We start from the raw sequence: 19,212 nt of genomic DNA, 5'->3' as shown, positions 1-19,212 counted from the left end.
TTTTCAAAATTTTCTTCTACTTAGTTATCGAGTAATTACGCATTAAAGCAGATTTCTTATGCCCGGAATGTATACCTATATTTATGGAAACGCTATGCTTATACACGTCAACTTTAGTGATCAATTACTCGATAACTGTGTAGAAGAAAAATCTTAAAAAATTTGTATAGTCAAATTTGGCACTAAAGAATATGTTCACCAAATTTTATAAAATTCTGAACTTTTTGAAATTTTTTATGCTTTTAGCATGGTTTAGCATGGCAACATTGTATCGCCTGTACCGAAACTCCTTAATCCTGATTCTTAAAACTTATGCCCATTCCACTACAATGTCGCAGGACCGAGGGAAACCCAAAACCTGAGGAAAAATGTAGGGAAACTGTCAGACCTTCCCTAAACTGCGTTAACTGCGGGCCAAGCCCTCGGATTGAAACGACGATGAGGAATGAGAGGCAAATCATATGGCAAGGCAAATATTGGCCCTTGTCTTCCAGGATCCTCGCGAACGAAAAAACACTCTTGGCCTGTCTGCAAATTAATGAAATCGATTCATTTCCGTTGTAATCAACGTCTATATAATTCATTGCAAACATTTCTTCCGACTTTGTTTATCATTGTATTATCACTTGAGATAACGAAGGTGAACAGCAATTGCTGAATAATCCAATTGATCGTACCACAAATTTTGGGAAGAAAACGACGTTGGCCTCGTAGCTGAGCACTCGATGTCCCGATATACCACCGAATTCAAATCCGTCGTGACCCCAAGCAGCCTTACTGAGATTGGCTGATCCCATAACGAAAAACAAAATCTTCTTGTCGTCGTCGTACAGCCTAGCGTAGCTTTTTATGTGCCACGGTGCGTTTGATCCACACCACCGGTCAGCTTGACTTTCCCTAGGAATTAAACGATTCGAAACTTTGGGTTACGAAGGAGTTTAACACGAGCCCTCAAAAAGGTAGGGAAAAGTGCCAATTAGGATTCGAGACTGTTTCTTCACTCGATTCAAAATGGATGTAACGTCAGGAGTTCCAAACTGAGATTGCAAGTCCGAAGAAGATTCTTTTTTCACAAGTCAGCCTGGACAAAAGTCTCGATTTGAATCGAGAGGAAAACCACCCATTTGAGACTTCTTTTGGGTCTCACTTTTCCACTCAGGTCTCCAATCCCAATTGGCACGTTTTTGGGAACTTTTAATCAGGAAATTCCCCAAAAAAATAAAACTACCTGAAATTAGTTGAATGAAATATTTCGAAGGAAGACATCGCTCGAACAATACACGCGGTGTTTTCCCTCTTTTTTACTAATTCAACCTATTTAATGCTCACCCGATAAATTGTGCCATCGAACTATTTGGTAGAAATGGTCCAATGCTTGAAGCGAGGAGGTGTAAATTTACTAATGTTTCATTTTCGTCAGGTCTGACCATTGCACGAAGCATTTTTTCACGAACCCACGGAAGAAAGGCGTTATTCGGCTCGCTGATCTCTAATGTCTGAATGATGATAGTCGTGGGAAGTTTGTTTTCGGGTATGACCATGTGTTCGTGTAAAAGTGCGCGCAATTTTTTATGACCCCACCGAGCATCGTCATTTGGAAATACACCGGGAACTGACGCTACAAAAGCCACATTTACCGCGGAGCAATCAGCTCTTTTAACAATATCGATCCAATCGTTCATTCGATCGTCGTACGCCCTCAAAAACAAGAGGAAATCGCTTTTGAATCCCGTTGGGGAATCGCCATCAGTGTCAGCTGCGGAATCCACCATCCGTGGCAAACTCGGAGACACCCACAGGCTGAAAAACGACAAGATTTCCTATTGCAAACATCTGGCAAGCACTCAAGCGAATCAAAGGTGAAATTTTTGGCCTGCAACGCTCTTTGTGTCTCCGGTTTACCGAAATATTGTTAATCGCGAATAGGTTTCAAAAATAATGTCGAGCTTGCGTAGTTTTTTATTATTTTTTTCGGAATATTCTTCAAGATCCTGGGCGTCGAATGAAAAAGTATCAAATCCTACGCACCCATTTTTACACTCTCTCCAATAATGGGGTTTAAGATTACCGGTGAAAACGACAATCCTTATGGCTTCATCTCGATACTGAAATATTGAAATTTTGGCATGCTGACAGCCGTACTCAGATTGGAGGACTGAAACGTTGTGAGTTACGATTTTAACGTGCGCGTAGTCCGTATGCTCTCTGTCAGCGTCACGAAACACAGTAATACTTTCGATTTGATCTTCCAAACCAGCCCTCACATATTCCTGCCACATCCATTCAAGGTCAGACGTCAGAGTCGTATGCAAGCTCCGTCGTATTTCGCCCATGCTTCCGTCAAGAAGATCGGAGAACTTGACGCTCAAGGGGTGCTCTTCATTGGTCGACAAGTCGTTGAAAAACATGTAATAAGGGTGCGCTCTCTCCCATTTATGTAAAAAACCACCTCCCGGTCCTCCCAACTCTGGCTAACGATAAAGAAATTTGACAAGAAATGGCAAAAACGTATTTTACTTGGATGCTTTAAAAGTCCTTGGTAACGGGACGGAATCGATTTTTATGATAAGTTCGTCAAAGTATGCTCATTTTTTCGAAATCAGAACAAACGCATGGACCAGGATGAGAATCTGTAGAATCGTAGAAAGATATATGTGAAAAAATCATTCCGAGCATCTCTTCTCCGACGTTATTCGGTTTTTCAGTAAGCAAAAGGATTCGATTTATAATTTTCGAAACGTCGTAGGAAACTTGATATTCAGAAGATCCGTACACTCAGGAGAGAGTGCACTTTTCCGACCGCACACCAACTAGAGTGCATACCTGATTTTCCATTTTCTGTTAGTCAATTGAAAATATTGCGATCGGATTATGTTTGTCGGTGATAAAAAACGTGAATTGGAGAAAAACTATATTTTGTCGCTATATTTTTGGAAACTTTTCCTTTTTTTGCCAGACACACGGCTATAGGTCTCTGCGTATTTCAAGGCCTGATTTGCAGGAACTGAAAGCAACTATTGCACTGGCTGGAAGCCTCGAATAATCCAAAGATTTATAGTGCATTTTTTACTTGCTCGTCTCATTATTATCTTATAATTTTATCAATTATCCGTTGCTAGTTGATCGAGTAATGAAAAAAGTAATATTGTTAAAACTAAAAGGAAGATAAGATAGGCTTGTGAAGGTCAATTTTGCGGAAATAGCAATGGACTAAACTGATTAAATTGTTTTTCTGCAATACGACGACGAAGATAAACGGAATTAAAGAATGCTCCATTCTATGAGCGCAAGTGCTTTCTAATCTGTTTGCTTTCTTTAATTTACAAAAACCTGAAAACCGCACACAAAAATAAACTGATGCAAAAAATATGTGCAACTAAAACTGATCTCATAAGAAGAGCTTACAAATCCTGAAGATCGATAAAAAATATATAGCATGACAGCAATAATTTCTTCCTCGACGTTAATTCTTGGATTTTTTTCTTAATTTAACGGGAAAATATCAATTCCGCGGTGTGTCGCTGTCGATCAGTTTTCGTGGCGGAAGAAACGATGAACAGTAATTACCGAGGGACCATGCAGAACGAAAATCAATGCTGTTACTCAATTCTTATATTTTCTTTGAAGTAGATGGTTCAGAACTGCGCTTTATCTGAAAAAATAAAAGAAAAGACTTGTTATCATTTCGAAATGAATGTTGGATTGATGTGTCAGTATTCGAACATAAATAATAACTTACTTTTACAATTTTCGATATCTCTGGCATGTTCCTCTTACGATGATCCGATGAAACATCGAGAGGGATCAATTTAATTTTTGTTAAATCTGTAACTCTCATGCAGCAAAAGTCCCCACGAGCCTTCACCTCACCAATGACAGCGACGTATTCACCTATTTGAAACGTATGGGGTCCTTCGAATTCCAATATTTCAATCTCGATTTTCTCATCGCTCTCGCTAATCGCGCCAAGGCCGATGGTATACTTGGCTATGTTATGAACACGATTTTTTAAATTGGTTTTGATGAATCCCTTGATTTCTAGAAAAAATATAGTTTTTATGATTTCAAATGACAAAGGTGTTAATATTCGCAAATTTTATTTAACACAAAGGCGGCTGGAATGAAAATTTCGAACAGGTTTACCCAAAAACGATTTTGTTTGAACTTGGCACATTCAAAACTCAGAGAATAATAAATCAACGAAAACGATATTTTTTTGTTTCAATTTTATTTTCGTTATAACACTGTCCGAGGGAGAATACGCGTCACCATTTTTCAATGTTGATCATCATTTTTTTCCAAACTGTGTCAGAGGAAGTGATATTTAGTTCCGAACAATTGACAATTCAATATCCCATAACGGTGGCGTTTGACCGCGATGAAATCTATAATTCCTCGACTCAAAAGAAAAACCAAGTCCATCAAGATTGAAATAATAACAAATAAATTATCGTTGAATTAACAAAACTAAAATTTCTGCATGGTTAATAGAAAAATTCAAATATTTATGTTAGAAACAACTTACTGATAGTTTCTCCAACACTCGAACCAATAGTTTGTCAACTAGTCGTCTTCAGGTTTAAAGAAATTTGTCATTCGACGATCACACGGCTGCAGTGGAACGAAAATATTTTCCTATTGTTAGCAGTAGGGAATCCTTCGAAAGTGCGAACAAATAAATCAAAGCAAACGTTCGGCCTAAAATATAGCGAAGAGTCAAAAATCGAATTGTGGCTTATTTTCATTAACGTGTGATAAACGAAAACGTTAGTTCATACGTGATGCAGCTTCGTGACTGAAAGTGGCAAGTGGTGACTAATACAACGATAAATGCTCAGTATTTATCGTATCAATCAATACTATTATTTTTATCGTATTATCTCATAAATTTTATGTGACAATTGAAAAAAAATTGAGATAATCATGATAAGTTGAGAAAACAAAAAAAAACAATTGAGAAGCTTGTGAAGACCAATAACTAAAAAAATGTATTTTGAACTTCACTCCTTCAAGACAAAGATCCAACTCTCCCGCATTCTAGAATCACCTGGTAAGTACGATAGAAATTGAAAAGCTACTAACAAAACACTTTTGTGGAATTTTTGAGCATTATTATTCAGCAGCATCATTTTTAATTTTTATACCAAAATGACATTTTTCTCTTGTACATTCATTTTTTCACGTCGCATTTGCTCCCCGGTGCTGAGAATGTAGAATATTCCCAACAAAATCTTACGAAAAGGATATAAAAATAACGCATTCCCACAATTATTTTCTCGATGATGAATAAATAAGGATAAAAATGTGTACATTAACTTTGATAATTATCGCGAAAAAAATCATCGACAAACGGCCTGTCTGTGGAGGAATAAGGAGTAAGCGGCAAATCATACGGCATAGGAAAAGTTGGCGATGATCTTGTAGGGTCGTCGCAAGTTGAAAAATCTTCCTCCCCAGTCTGAAAAACAATGAGGAGAAATTTCAAATTTCTGCTCCTTAGTTCATCGCACTTTTTTCCTTATAGAATTTCTCTTCAGGTATTCGATTTATCGTACCACAAATTTAGGAATAAACACGACACCAGCCTCGTAGCTAAGAATTCGATATTTCGCTTGATACCGTTGTCCCCAAGCAGCCTTACTAAGATTCGCCGATCCCAGAACAAACCACCATATCCGCTTGTTGTCCTCAGAAATCCTCGTAAACGTTTTTATGTGCGGTATTGCACGAGTTCGAGACGTTTTCTCTGCTTGCCATTTACTGTAAACGAAATAATTCGATTTTCTGGATCACAAAAAATCACGAAGCTTTTTACGAAATTTTCGATTACTATTATTTCACGAAAATTCTTGAACTCGACGTAATTCTATTTTTTTCATCGATCAGTAATTGTTGAATAATGATACTAATGGTAGATAATGGTAGTTAATGGTAGATAATGAGAATTTCTGTTTAATTTCTAAATATTTACCAAAAGCGATACTGTCAAACATCGTTCTCTTCGTTGTTGGAGAAACCGAAGAAAATTATGTATAATCAAACTGAATTATCGCAGACGAAAAACGTTTGTTGAAACGAAATGTGAAATGAGCAATAATTAAGTGCGAGGAAACGACGATACTCACTGCATATACGGAACGATCCACTCTTGTTTCTTTTGTTGAGAATTGCACAGGCAATTAGAAAGTTCTCTCATATCGTGGCTGTTTTTAAAATTTTCAATAGTTGGAAAAATGAATTTAAAGTCCGGTACGTTTTTATTTTGACCCTGAGTTTTGACCATCGCCGCAACGATTTGTGTGCCGATCCAACTGTGGTAATTCGGACCGAGTGATCCGATGCTGGAAGCCTGAGCGATGACAGCCGTTCGAGTCTCGCTCTCCGGAACTTTCGCATGATTCCGCAAAAGTGCACCGAGCTTCTGGTGGCCCCATCGCGTATCATCGACCTCGAAATTTCCGGGAACCGAAGCAACGAAAGCTACGTTTATCGAGGAACAATCAGCACGAGAAACAATCGTTTTCCAATTATCCATTCGACCGTCGTACTCTCCCAAAAAACGTAGAAAATCGCGCTTGAAACCCGTCGGCGATTCACCCTCAGTCTCTTTTGCCGAATCAGCCATTCGCGGCAAATGCGGAGATATCCATAAACTGTGGAAAATCATAAAATTATTACTTTTTCTACAAAAACAAACTATTTTCACAAAAGGCTTAATGATTCGTACATTTTATGAGTTAAAGTCAAATATACTAACAATTTGAAGATTCATAAACATCGTGGCAAAGATTTCCCAAAGAAAATTTATTTCCAAAATTATATGAGAATAAAATTATCAAGTAATTTCTTCTGAAAAAGAAAATATCATTTGGACTGTTGAAATAAAAACATCGCCTACCCTTGTGTTCTGAATTCCCAATCATCGCGATAAAGATTGGCGCTGGAAACGATGATCCTTATGCCAAAATCTTGGTACTGAAATATCGAGACTTTGCAATGATGAGTCCCAAAATTCGTAGGACATTTTATGACATGAGCTTCGATGTTATCAGGCAACTCTATGTCATCCGTGCACTGGTTATAAAACACCGTCATTTTGGGTCTGTGACTCTGACCTGCGAGCATATATTGAGCCACAAGCCATCCGAAATCAACTACCATATTCATGTGTAAACTCTGAACAATGTCGCCCAAGCTCCTGTCTAGAACTTCCGACAACGTTACACTCAAACTCTGTGTCCAAGTCGCGCGGGTCTTTGGCACTGCTGTGAAAAACATATGATACGGCGCAGCCAGTATCCACTTTAAACCAAAATCTCCTATCGGTGCAATATATTCTGGTTCCGATCCACATTCTCTCATCTTTCGCAGCACAGCTTCTCTCATTCTCAATCTCTTTTCGTCTGACATATCTTCCGATGATTTTGCACTGCCTGCAGGCTGCTGAAACATCCATTTTCAGAAATTATGTTAGTTTTATGGCATTTCTCTTATCCCGACCCTTTCAACTCTTGAAACAATCCATTATGAAATTAGACTGTGATTTATCTACTAATTCATATTCTCAACTTATTTGATTTTGCATGAATTATATAAAAGCATCAATTTTCAAGCTACTCTGCTAGGATCACAAGAATTTTTATATGTTTTGATGGAAGACGAGATGATAACAAAAAAACTAGGATTCTTCATGGGTATATAATGAAATTTATTGACACATAAATCAAACAAACCTTTGAGTTTGATGTTCCTTGTTGATCGTCTTTGTGCCTTTTTTCATTATATGAAGTATATGAAGTGTTGGAAGTCTCTGGGGTGCTTTTCTTTCGCTGAGAAAAGCAAAAATCGTTTGCTAATTTATAATGAGATACTTTGAGTTTTCTACAGAAATCATTTCAATAAAAGATGCACAAGCATTTATATTCATTGAATTTTCATTGAAGTATACTCACTTTTAGGTCTGACTTATTTTCAGATGCATTGACTTTTCTCTCCCCTGAACCGTTTGGTGATGATTTTTCGATACTTTCATTTTGCTCCAATGAAAAATTAAAATTAATTTATATTTCAAACACAATTTTAACAATCACAGTAAGAATGTTATAGTTAAAAATATAAGTGAAATCGATTTTGAGGTTATTCGTTGGAACAAGCGTAACCAAATAAATTGGAAAAAATAATTAAATACCACTATCGTACGAAGAATTTCCAATTGTTCTTGTAACAGGGCTCGATTACCGCATTCGAATTCCAATTTTTCAGGAAGAACAATATCATTTCCGGATATTTTGGACAAAAGTTTTTCGACTGTGAATGAATTTCAAAAGAACGAAAACATATTTTAAATGATCATAAAGAAATAATAACTTTCCTCAATATTTAAATTAAAAACGTACATTGAGGATGTGACAGCTGTTTGAAGTGGAAAGGGTTTTTTCTAAAACACGAAACCCCATAAGAACACACCGGTTTTTGCGTGTCCATACTGATATTAACGTGTTCAAGAAACAAATTAGAACGATGGATGCGTGAAGAACACCAAAATTGTTAACATATTTAGTGCGTAGAACTATTTAAAAAAGTATTTTATTCGTGAGTTTAGAAAATATAAAATGTTTTGATTTTTTCATACTACTGTCGAATACATTTGAAGCAGACGAGATATTTCCGTCGTTGTTGGTCCTGTGTCGCGCTCTTTCACACAGCGGCGAATCAGCGAAGCTATCGACTCGTCCTCTCTTACCGTCCTGCTCGATCGATTCTGCAGATCCGTATAATGTTTATTTTTTCGAAAAATGTGATAGACTTGTTATCTTTTGTAGTTCCTTGATTCTCCGAACCTCCGAACGAAATCGGAATATTTAAATACTATTGAGTTGACGAATACTCAATTGAAACGTATGACAAAATTGACCAGAATCGTTTTTGAATTTTTATCCCGAAAATTCCTAAATAACCGATAAACCATAAATGATATTGATTTTTTCGTTTTAAAAATTCATTTGGGTTGAGTTATTTAAACGAATAAACATGAGAATAAAAGGAGTCCGTTAAAAAAATTATTCATTTATTCCACTGAGTTTCTTTTCGCTTTTCGCGTCGATATAAAGAATGCAATATTTTTTAATCTTCAAATTATTGAGTGTCAAATTTCTCCGCGACGTATTTTGATAACGATTAAAGCCCAGCAGAGTAGGATCAGTCGTGAGCCGTCAGTTTGCAAGTTTTGATCATCTTGAGACTCGCCTCGAGTTCCCAATCGACAGCTGTCATTTTTCAGCACCTAAGATTTTACCGTTTTTGATGGGTGTTAAAAATAAAAAATAAACGCGTAATTGTTCAGGAGTTTGACGCGACCAAAATTGTGACGTGCATGAGCACTTTGAATGAGCAATTTTATAATAAATTAATAAATCGTGCAATCTTAGTCGAAGGTAAAATAAAATAGAATTTTATAATGGAATGGCTGGAATTGACCGTTGCGATTGTCGCTTCTTTGTTTGGATTCTATTATTGGTCGACGTCAACTTTCAATTTTTGGAAATCTCGAAACGTAGCAGGACCGAAGCCTTTACCTTTGGTCGGCAATTTGAAAGATTTGTTTCTGGGAAAGGTGTCATTTTCCAAGCTTGTACAGAGAATTTACGAGCAGCATCATGGCGATTCTGTGATCGGAATGTACATGGGTCGTGAGCCAGTTTTGGTATTGACTGATCTTGACCTCATAAAGGACGTTCTGATAAAAGATTTTGCGAAATTTCCTGATCGTGATTCTAGACAATCCGATAAGAGGGAACCGCTGTCGCAAAATTTGATCAAGCTCGAGGCCGCGAGATGGCGACCACTTCGTCAAAAATTATCGACTGCGTTCACATCAGGAAAATTGAAAAACATGTTTTATCTTATGCTGGAATGCGGCGATCACTTGGAAGAATATTTGACAAAATTCGGTGACACTAACGATGCTGTGGAGTGCGGCGAATTAGCCGCCAAATATACAACCGACGTTATTGGCTCGTGTGTTTTCGGTATTCGAACGAATGCACTCGCTGATGAAAACAGCGAATTTCGTCGAATGGGTCGAGACGTTTTCAATCCCAATTGGAAGAATTTCCTACGAACGAGAGTACGCGAATCGATCCCATGGCTCTACTCGATCCTTGCACCCTTCATCAGCGATTCAACAGTCACAAACTTTTTTATGAACATCATGAAGGAAACGATCGACTTTCGAAAAAAACATCGTATCGTAAAACACGATTTTATCGACCTCATTGTGGAACTACGAGATCATCCTAACGCACTTGACGATATCGGTAATAATGAACAATTGAATTTTTTATGTACATTTTTCATACACGATTTTATCGGGAATTTCTGAAGATACGAACTGGTGATGGACGCAAAACGATCTTAGAAATTATTAGTTTTTACTGTACACAGAACCTGCAATTCGATGTATTCGAAAATCTCGTCAGCTGGTTAAAATAATTTGATGACAAAACGGAAATTTGATGGAAAATCGGAACCCTCAAATTTCCAGTAACAATGAAACTGAAAAATCGTGTTTTTTTTGCCTCAAGTATAAAAGCAAGTAAAATTATCAACACACACACACAATCCCGCGAACGTGAGCTACGACACAGCGCTGATCAAAGCAATCCCGAGCGTCGATAACCTCAAGCGAAACATGCGAGTGTAGACAATGACCTTGAACGGAAATCCCAGTCCAACGAATCCCGCACGACACTGTTGAAAAAAAAGTGTCAATACAAACAAATCTATGGATGAACTTATTGAACAGATGGGACGATCCAAGGGCCAATTTTGAACGATCCCGAAGTTTGACCTTGACTGAAACTCCCAATGCTAACTGATCTCTAAACAACCTTGAAAATTCGAAATTTGAGATTACAAAATGTGCTACAGAATTATCGGATTCACTACTGACGGCTCAGCTGTGCGTATTTTTTCTGGCTGGTTTCGAGACTTCGTCAACGACGATGAGTCACGCCCTTTACGAGCTCGCTCAACACCAGCCTATGCAGGAGCAACTGAGGGACGAAATCAATTGCGAAGTGGCCAAAAACGACGGTGAATTAACCTTCGAAGTAATTAAATCGATGAAGTATCTCGACATGGTTTTCAAAGGTAAAATTCCGAGACTTTATTATTTCAATGTCTCAAGCAAATTCACATTCCAATGAGAGCTGAATCATGTACTCTACTTTAACATTGTTTTAGAAACGCTCAGAAAATATCCACCAGCAACGACAATAGTAAGAAGATCGACTGGATCGTACGAATTTTCTGGCACGAGGCTCACCATTCCCAAAGGGACTCGAATACTCGTGCCGGTTTTTTCAATTCATCGGGATTCACGCATTCATTCAAAACCGGAAGCATTCGATCCCGAAAGATTCAAGGACGAAGCTGTCAACGCGAGGCATCCTATGAGCTGGTTGGCTTTTGGGAATGGTCCGAGAAATTGCATTGGTAAATCAGCCATTTATCGGAATGAGGATGGGCGAATTCGAAGAATTTATTTGGACGAAATGCAATTTTATGTGGAGCATTATTTTTTTAAAATCATCAGTGTGATCAACTTTGTTTGTTTCATGTAGGAGCTCGTTTTGCTGCCTATCAATCGAAAGTTGGATTGATCAAAATTCTCCAGAAGCACAAAGTCGAAGTTTGTGAAAAAACACGAATACCCTATGCCATGAATACTCGAAGCTTCCTTCTGGCTCCGGCCGATGGTATTCACTTGAAAATCAGTAAAATCATCTGAATACGTAATCTAACACTGCAGAGTAATGATGAAAATTTTGGCTGCCTCATGAACAGTTCTTAGCTCATATAAAATAGAAGGAAAAACAATAATCGGTTCATCGCTGTGGCAATAATTCGAGATTTCGTAAAACAGTCAAAATTCACATTTTTCGGTTCAGTAATCCGAAAAAATTATATTCGCTTGGAACCTAACGAAAAACAGCAATAGAAAAAAGTGAATAATCATTACTAAAAAATAAGAACTGATGAAAACGTGGTGAAAAATTCAATTTGAATGGCCCAAATATGAATTAACATCGAACGGGAATAAGTAAACCAAATAATTACAAGCTATGTATTTTTCATGAAAAAAATTCAATACTAATTACCAAGGCTTTTATGCACCTCGCAAAACAATGATAGAAAATAAATGTATGCAATTACTCGAAGCCAATCGTGCAAAATGTCATGCCATTAGGGAGGGAAAGAAGTAACGTATTTAAAACTGCACGCAAATAGGTTACCGGAGGCGAAAAAGAAATTATTTTTCCACACGCGAAAAAGATTTTTCAGACTTCTTGTGTCGGATATTGTAAATAACTGGTTTTGCATTTTAAATCTGACTTACGTAAATCTTGAAATTTCTGTCGACTCAAAAAACTCTCGATATCTGGGGAAAAAAGTTAATTTTATGTTTCATGTGCACTGGCTGCTAGAAACAACTGGAAGTGCTCTGAGCTATTAAAAATATTGTTCGATTGGGTAAAAACACAGATAACTACACGGAAAAAGAAGCATTACGTGGTGTGTTAAATCATTCTACAAATGTAAAATATGCGTCGAAGATCTATGATCTGATATAGAAAGGTAACAACGTTTATGAATTATTAGCTATTATTTCTCAGATTTTTCCAAACACATCATACGTAATTATTTTAATAACTAAAACTATAAGGTTAGCAGGTTATGAAAGGGAAATTGAAATGACCGGTGTTCGGCGCTCATCGTAGTTGTTGGTGACGTCTTCTCTTGTACGGACGAACTGTCCCAGTGAAACGCCACAGATCTTTCTGTGAACACTCGAGTCAGTGCATCTACGATAATAATCTTTGAAGATCATGAAGAAGCTTCATTTTCGGCTTGCTTTAGTATTTCTAAAATTCATAGGAATTGAATTTGTGAGTGGAAAACTGTTACCCGTGACGTCTGGAAGGCCTGATCTCGCCGAAGTAACGGTAAGTCATATTATTATAGTTGAAACATTACAAATTCCAAAAGTGAACTTTGACCTTACACCCTATCGAAGAATTCAGTGAGTTCCGTTTCATTTCATTAAAATATCAATCAGTGATGGTCTGGTTATTCCCAGGCGAAAGTCATCACCAACTGCTACAGCGAGCGAGTTAAGGAAATCGGTCTGGTTGGCACGTTTTCCGATTCGTTTTTCACCACCATAGCATCAGGCGATTATCCATTCAGTACAGTTTTGCTGAACGACGACACTGATGATCGTTCACCACAAAACGGTGAAGTGCCGTTAATGTTGCGCTACAAATTACAACTCTTCGCGGTCGCGGTAACGTCATCTTCCGAGCTCAAAGAGACTCTCGTTCGGATAAGCAATTCCAGGTGGTGGAATCAAATGGCTAAATTTTATATATTTGACTCGGGAAACAAAGTCCGATGTTCGGAGGCATTTGGGGTTTTATGGACGGCATGGGAGATGGATATACTCGGAGCGAAATTCATTTGCAATGACGATAAGAAAGGGCCATTGATTTACATGTTCAATCCTTACACGAATAACGCCGGAGATGATTGGAAATTGGAGCGCATCTACGATGGTGTTAACAACCATCCATGGGCTCTGTTCGTACGAAAATGTCATGCAAATGTCAACATTTGCCAAAATATCGATTTTGACCAAACGAGGAATCCCGGTGGATACGAATTTCGAGTGACATCTGTAAACAACTACATCTTACCGAATCACACTTCAACTGGCCAAGTATTCCAACTACTTGCTCCACATGATATCTCGGCACATGGAAGTAACATTGAAATTTGTTTTGCACGAGGAGAATACAACATTAGGGTTCGTCGATCATAATGGCAAAGGTCACGGTATGATACAAGACTTGATTGAAGGACGAAGCGACATATTTTTCTATGTTGTACCGGTAACAAGCTTCCCAGAACTACCAGGGTCTACGTGCGTATCCGTAAAGTTTTACGCAATGACTCAGTACACCGGTTACCCCTCCCAATGGGAAAAATTTATTTCAGCAATCGATCCTCCTTCAAGAATTGGACTGTACATCGTGATCCTCGCGAATTTCATTTTTTTCAAGTACGCTTTTCGACAATCATTTATGATAGCTTTTCTTAACACAATTCGAATAATCTGCAACTCTTGTCTCGTCAAGCTTCCCGTCAAAATGGGTTTGAGAATTTATCTCGCATGTTTGTTCCTATTCTTCATAGTTATTCAGGCATTGTACCAGGGTGAACTTGCTGCTCGATTGACGAAGCACGAACGCTATCCGAACGTAAATAATGAACGTGATTTATTAGAATCTTCTTACTTTATTTATGGGTACGAACTATATATCTCATTTTTCAATGGAATCGCCTACAAAGGTCGTTTTGTCCCGCTGAAAGCTTCCAATACTTGTTCAAATTACGCTCTACACAACTCATCGATCGCTTGCATCGGTCTGCTAGATATTTTAGTGAACCCTGCCATCGAACATAAGCTTCATGTGTCGAAGAACCCGATCGCACAGTTCCAGATGAAATTTCCAGTTGGGAAAAACCTACCTTTGGAAGAAAAACTTAATCGATTGTTATTGAATTACATGAAATCCGGCATTCCCGATTATATTAAGGAAACTATTTTTACTGACGAAATGCATACTTTGGATTTCAATGAAAACGGAATTGACGATCAGAGTTTCAAAGTCATAATGCTCCGGGATTTGGATTTTGCATTTTTCATTATTCCATTCGGATTGACATGTGCGACCATAGTTTTTCTCATTGAGTTGTACGTTTCACGGAATCGTCCGTCACGTATGAGAAAACGAGTCCGTTTAGCATGGCATTGAATCGCAAAATCGAAATCCGATCGAGAAGTGTAGGATTATTCAGCCTTGTAGGTTCGTTTTGTCGAAAAGCAAATAAGCATGAAAATGTTCGCGCTGTAACAAAACCTCCTTGAAAGTAGTGAAGACATTTGAATGTCAATAGCAATATTCTTACAATATTCAAAAATATGGTATTGAATGTCATAAATTACAATATTCAAAAATATGGTATTGAATGTTATAAGGGTAGTTCTACAAACGAGAGAAGGAAAAGTAATCTATTCCGGCATGACATTTTTTGTGCATATTGGATGTAAAAAGTAGCTTAAGATCAAGAGTAGAACGTCTTCTAGTCCAAATTAAGTTGGTCAGTCAATAAAAAAAAAACTCATAATTTTATCGTTGTTTTGAAAAAATTAGTAGACAGAGGACTGAGATTATGTCCAGGGGACTGATATAAGAGTAGACAAGTCTAAGAATTTATTATTCTTTACATTAAACAGTAGTGTTAAATACATTTTCTCTTAATTCCTAGATACCTAGGAGCATTTTAAACATTGAAATGAAATAGGGTCACTTTCAATGCAGTCAAATTGAGCCCATCGACGACAAGTGATGCATTGAATCCAATCATTCCTCGTAATATCTTCGCTATACAACGCTCCACAAATCAAACAACGACAATCATCCGAAGTACTCTTCTTCTCTTTGGCGTTCGTCTTTTTCTCTCTCTTATTGCCTTTACCCTTCGGTTTTCGTTTTTCTTTCGGGCTTAAACTTGCCTTCAAATTTTTCTCTCTTCTTTGGTTCTTCGTTTTCTTATCATTGGTGTTTGTCGAGTTGTTCATCTCACTCCGTTTTCGTTTTCGAGTTCGCAATTCTAACTCTACATTAGTTTTTTCCTCGTTAGATGTTTTGGAGTTTTCAATTGATACAGGGGCCGTTATTGATTTTTCCGAATTAACGGACAAAGACTCAGTCAGCTGCGTCTCCAAATTTTGCTCGTGCATTGCGTTTCGGGAAGAATCAATCAAAGAGGACATAGGCACAGGTGAATTTCGACTATTATTTTTATGGGGATCTTCACATTCGGATTCTTCGGAATTATTGTTTGAAAAAACATCATCCACCCTTAATGTCGTTTCTTTTGAGTACTTTACAACGCCCAATCGATAATGTTCGCATGTATCAGTACTACAGAAGCAGCTCAAACTTTTCATGAAAAGTTTTCCTGGCCAAAACGCATTGCCTTGTACTTGATGAACCTTAAGAGTACCACCAAAAGCAATCAAACTTGGTTGATCAGTCGAAATGAATTTCTCAGTGTCCTCAATCTCTTCACTGGTTATTGTATAAAGAGTAATGTTAGGGCAACGATTTTGAATTGCACGGCAAAACTTTGAAAGGTTCGTTACGTCACCTCCACAAGCCACGACACTGTCCGCAGTTCTTTTACAGACGGCGCCCACACCATCGGGTGCTCGTTTGCCGTGACCCGCCTCATGGTAGTTCCACGTCCAACTCCTTAATTTCAGGGCAGAAATCAGAAATTTTGGAAGCCAGAATGTAAAACATGAGCTTGTTTCTATATTGTGTCACAGGTCCATCACTTAAAAAATGAATATTTTCAATATCTGCTGGCAATTGCTGCAAAACTGGTTTTAAGTGAGCCCAAATAGCCGGCACATTATGAAATAAGTTTGATGAAACGGTGCAATAAGATTTAGTCGATCCTTTCAAGTATACAACAACCGTGTGCAATGACAACTGTGTACGAGATCCTCCAAAATGGAAAGACTGAATTTCTTCACCATATTTGGTGCAGTAATTTTCTGAAAAGTCCATGTGAATCATGACTTCTTTTTCAGTAAGAGATTCTTTTTTCATTTTTATGCACTGATATTGGTGCAAAATATTTCTCTCGTGGTTCAAGATTTTGCCCAAATCATTCTCTAATTTCGTGACGAGTTCTCTAGCACATATTTCGAAACCTTTCTGCTTCTGTTTGACTACAATTTTTTCTTTTTTCGTTCTCAAATCAATAAATTTTTCTTTGGAAGATGTCCATTGTTTGTATGGGATTAACAACATGTCATCAAACTCTTCATGAAAAGGGATAGATTTTCCAGAGCAGATTTCACATGTTCTTTCGACGCATGATTCCCTATGCCGGTCACAACAGATGGAGTTTAATAAATTTTGGTAGCTGGAGACTTTCAGAATTTTCGAACGGTTTAGAGCAGTAACAAGCAACTGGATATTGCTATGCACGGTACACATGCACGTATCTCTGTCTGTAACCTTTGGGGAAACTATCCAAAATGGTGTTAATCTGGCAAACATAGAGTAGCTGATAATAACGTTTCCCAACTTTAAAAACTCTTTGTGGAGGTTTTTTAACGTATCTAATCGGTAGCGTTTCTGCTTTCTAATTTTTTTTCTTGTTACAAATTCTTTTTTACCTGCGCACAATCTGCTATACTTGTCGTCTTCCAAAAAAGATTGAACAATTGTTTTCAAGCAACGCTTTGGTATTTTTTTTGATTTTTGTTTCTTCGATCAGTCCCCTGGATTTTTCTCAGTCCCCTGTTCTTCAAAAACTCAGGGGACTGAGACCAGGGGACTGATGTTTTTCCAGTTTTCGATAAATAAAAATGAAAAAACGAAACTTTATCAAAAAGTTTATCATTCCGACGTTGAAATTTATATATTTTACGAACCGTAGGATGAGAAAATTTTGTAATTATAAAATATTTATTTACGAAAATACTAACCAGGGAACTGAGAGGTTGATTGATTGGTAGACGATCTCCGACTTCAAATTCGATATAATGATTGAAAAAACCGACAATTGAAAAAAACACATGATAATGCGCTAATTTCGCTCGAGACTTCGCGCTGCTAAAGCGACAATGCAATGTGTGTATATAGTATTCTTCGTATTTTCAACATATTTTGATTTATCAGGGGACTGATAAGGAAACCGAAGGACAATATTTACTAGAGAAATTTTTCAATAAAATTTCAATTTATGGAGAAGTTATTTGTCGTTTAATTAAAAATTATTATTTCGGATACAGAATGATGTGAAAAATTCAACTTTAATCCTTATTTAAAGTTATAATTTCAAATTTTCACTCGAACCATTCGAAAAGGACATGACAGGGGACTGAGAATTTGATAGTTAGAATATTATTCTCCGTGAGAAATACATCATAGATTTGGGTAATTTTAAGTTTTCAGATGAAAATGATTGTAATGAGTAATTTTGACTTTTATTTATTTTGATTTGTGAAAAACTACGACTCTAAATAAGCTGAGCCGCCAATAATTCCCTCGTTTGTAGAACTACCCATAAATGGTATCGAATCGCAAAATAGAAATTCGATTGGAAAAAGTAGAGTCATTCGATATCGTATGTTCGTTTTCACCAAAAGTAATATATGAAAATGTTTACACCGTAACAAAACCTTCAAAAAAGTAGTGCGAAGAAGTAATTTCCTTCACATTTAGCATTCAATATCGCATATTATCTGCCCTGTGCATAGATTCTCCAAGAGACTTTCCAATTCATCGTTCTATTTCAGGGTTTCATGTAATTAGTCGATAGTTCAATTTACGATATTGTAATTTGGAATGAATTGAAAAGCTAGTAATCTCGAACCTTGTGACATTTTAATTCACATTTGAATGATAATTTTTATAATATTCAAAAATGTACTTTATGATCGTACCTAATTACTTACATTAGACTTAATATACACTTCAAGCTTGTTAATTCGCCGGGTTGAGACCCAAACATTTGCAACATTATAATGCAAATGATAAACTTGTGTTCAACAATCAGTTTTGTTGTAACGATTGAAACGAGTGCGGTACTTTATCAAAAATGAACGAATTGTCATCTACGAAATCTGAATCTTTTGCATTTTTATAATTTAACCGCTTGCTATTATCCCGCCTTTTAAATAGTCATACAAAGTTTCACGATATGACTGAAAGAAGGGAAAAAAAACGATCAAATTCCTTTTCATTGTCCTAAAAGGGAGAAAGAAAATATTTCAGGTTATTCGACAATGAAATCGATAGAAAAAGTCTGAAATTGAAAAACCGGAGAATAAAGCTATACTGCGAGAACACGACACGCTACCCTGATACGTTATGAGCGGCTGCTTGGAACAATCGAAACTACAGGAGTATTAAAGATAACGATCGCTTTAATAAAAACATGAAGTACGGGTCCAATAGGAATAAAATAGTGCGTTGGTAAGTTCGAAAATATTGGCAAATATAAAATATGGAGATAGTGTAACACATGCGTGGCAGATTGTACACTGATATGAAAAAGCAACAA

The 19,212-nt window shown here is 37.1% G+C and overlaps 5 protein-coding genes across 8 annotated transcripts; 2 read left to right on the top strand and 3 right to left on the bottom strand.

Moving 5' to 3' along the window:
• Positions 1-192: 192 nt before the first annotated feature.
• LOC122417187 (probable tyrosyl-DNA phosphodiesterase) lies at positions 193-4,840 on the bottom strand. 2 transcript variants are annotated; one of them, XM_043430513.1, is made up of 8 exons: positions 4,526-4,840; positions 3,740-4,038; positions 2,824-3,652; positions 2,175-2,471; positions 2,029-2,105; positions 1,330-1,800; positions 678-897; positions 193-528 (listed from the first exon to the last, which is right to left on the bottom strand). In XM_043430513.1, the coding sequence occupies exons 3-8, from the start codon at positions 2,833-2,835 to the stop codon at positions 394-396; spliced, it is 1,212 nt and encodes a 403-aa protein (XP_043286448.1). In that variant the 5' UTR covers positions 2,836-3,652; positions 3,740-4,038; positions 4,526-4,840; the 3' UTR covers positions 193-393. The 2 variants fall into 2 exon arrangements, with proteins under 2 accessions (XP_043286448.1, XP_043286447.1); XM_043430512.1 differs by having other exon boundaries at positions 2,029-2,471.
• Positions 4,841-5,089: 249 nt separating this feature from the next.
• Positions 5,090-8,683, bottom strand: LOC122417186 (probable tyrosyl-DNA phosphodiesterase). 2 transcript variants are annotated; one of them, XM_043430511.1, is made up of 8 exons: positions 8,397-8,683; positions 8,189-8,307; positions 7,953-8,036; positions 7,734-7,829; positions 6,899-7,440; positions 6,126-6,653; positions 5,556-5,760; positions 5,090-5,458 (listed from the first exon to the last, which is right to left on the bottom strand). In XM_043430511.1, exons 1-8 carry the CDS (start codon positions 8,482-8,484, stop codon positions 5,312-5,314), a joined length of 1,809 nt encoding a protein of 602 aa, XP_043286446.1. In that variant the 5' UTR covers positions 8,485-8,683; the 3' UTR covers positions 5,090-5,311. The 2 variants fall into 2 exon arrangements, with proteins under 2 accessions (XP_043286446.1, XP_043286445.1); XM_043430510.1 differs by having other exon boundaries at positions 6,899-7,443; positions 8,397-8,682.
• A 505-nt stretch (positions 8,684-9,188) lies between these two features.
• Positions 9,189-12,221, top strand: LOC122417254 (probable cytochrome P450 6a14). Of its 2 annotated transcripts, XM_043430631.1 has the most exons (5): positions 9,189-9,434; positions 9,558-10,316; positions 10,930-11,151; positions 11,245-11,496; positions 11,625-12,221. In XM_043430631.1, the coding sequence occupies exons 1-5, from the start codon at positions 9,374-9,376 to the stop codon at positions 11,789-11,791; spliced, it is 1,461 nt and encodes a 486-aa protein (XP_043286566.1). In that variant the 5' UTR covers positions 9,189-9,373; the 3' UTR covers positions 11,792-12,221. The 2 variants fall into 2 exon arrangements, with proteins under 2 accessions (XP_043286566.1, XP_043286565.1); XM_043430630.1 differs by having other exon boundaries at positions 9,189-10,316.
• Positions 12,222-12,750: 529 nt separating this feature from the next.
• LOC122417255 (uncharacterized) lies at positions 12,751-15,318 on the top strand. The gene is made up of 2 exons (XM_043430632.1): positions 12,751-13,007; positions 13,142-15,318. The coding sequence occupies exons 1-2, from the start codon at positions 12,891-12,893 to the stop codon at positions 13,880-13,882; spliced, it is 858 nt and encodes a 285-aa protein (XP_043286567.1). The 5' UTR covers positions 12,751-12,890; the 3' UTR covers positions 13,883-15,318.
• A 1,040-nt stretch (positions 15,319-16,358) lies between these two features.
• Positions 16,359-18,532, bottom strand: LOC122416798 (uncharacterized). Its single transcript, XM_043429842.1, has 2 exons — positions 18,479-18,532; positions 16,359-17,411 (listed from the first exon to the last, which is right to left on the bottom strand). Exons 1-2 carry the CDS (start codon positions 18,530-18,532, stop codon positions 16,359-16,361), a joined length of 1,107 nt encoding a protein of 368 aa, XP_043285777.1.
• Positions 18,533-19,212: the final 680 nt, after the last annotated feature.

The sequence above is a fragment of the Venturia canescens genome, chromosome 10, assembly GCF_019457755.1.
Source record: "Venturia canescens isolate UGA chromosome 10, ASM1945775v1, whole genome shotgun sequence".
Classification (NCBI taxonomy): Eukaryota; Metazoa; Arthropoda; class Insecta; order Hymenoptera; family Ichneumonidae; genus Venturia; species Venturia canescens.
The sequence above is the reverse complement of the archived record's forward strand: the minus strand, read 5'-3'. Positions and strand labels throughout refer to the sequence as shown.

Excerpts from the sequence above, each read along its gene's own strand:
- LOC122417186 (XM_043430510.1), bottom strand. The coding sequence starts at position 8,484 with ATGGACACGCAAAAACCGGTGTGTTCTTATGGGGTTTCGTGTTTTAGA. Across the intron at positions 8,308-8,396 it reads ACAGCTGTCACATCCTCAAT|TCGAAAAACTTTTGTCCAAA; the intron begins GTACGTTTTTAA and ends ATTCATTCACAG. Across the intron at positions 7,830-7,952 it reads AAAATAAGTCAGACCTAAAA|CGAAAGAAAAGCACCCCAGA; the intron begins GTGAGTATACTT and ends TGCTTTTCTCAG.
- LOC122416798 (XM_043429842.1), bottom strand. The coding sequence starts at position 18,532 with ATGTCACAAGGTTCGAGATTACTAGCTTTTCAATTCATTCCAAATTAC. Across the intron at positions 17,412-18,478 it reads TCATTCCAAATTACAATATC|AAACAAAAATCAAAAAAAAT; the intron begins GTAAATTGAACT and ends GACTGATCGAAG.
- LOC122417187 (XM_043430512.1), bottom strand. Across the intron at positions 1,801-2,028 it reads TGGAGAGAGTGTAAAAATGG|CCTGTGGGTGTCTCCGAGTT; the intron begins GTGCGTAGGATT and ends GTCGTTTTTCAG. Across the intron at positions 529-677 it reads TTTTCTTCCCAAAATTTGTG|ACAGGCCAAGAGTGTTTTTT; the intron begins GTACGATCAATT and ends ATTAATTTGCAG.
- LOC122417255 (XM_043430632.1), top strand. The coding sequence starts at position 12,891 with ATGAAGAAGCTTCATTTTCGGCTTGCTTTAGTATTTCTAAAATTCATA. Across the intron at positions 13,008-13,141 it reads CTGATCTCGCCGAAGTAACG|GCGAAAGTCATCACCAACTG; the intron begins GTAAGTCATATT and ends GGTTATTCCCAG.
- LOC122417254 (XM_043430630.1), top strand. The coding sequence starts at position 9,458 with ATGGAATGGCTGGAATTGACCGTTGCGATTGTCGCTTCTTTGTTTGGA. Across the intron at positions 11,152-11,244 it reads TCTCGACATGGTTTTCAAAG|AAACGCTCAGAAAATATCCA; the intron begins GTAAAATTCCGA and ends ACATTGTTTTAG. Across the intron at positions 11,497-11,624 it reads TGGTCCGAGAAATTGCATTG|GAGCTCGTTTTGCTGCCTAT; the intron begins GTAAATCAGCCA and ends TGTTTCATGTAG.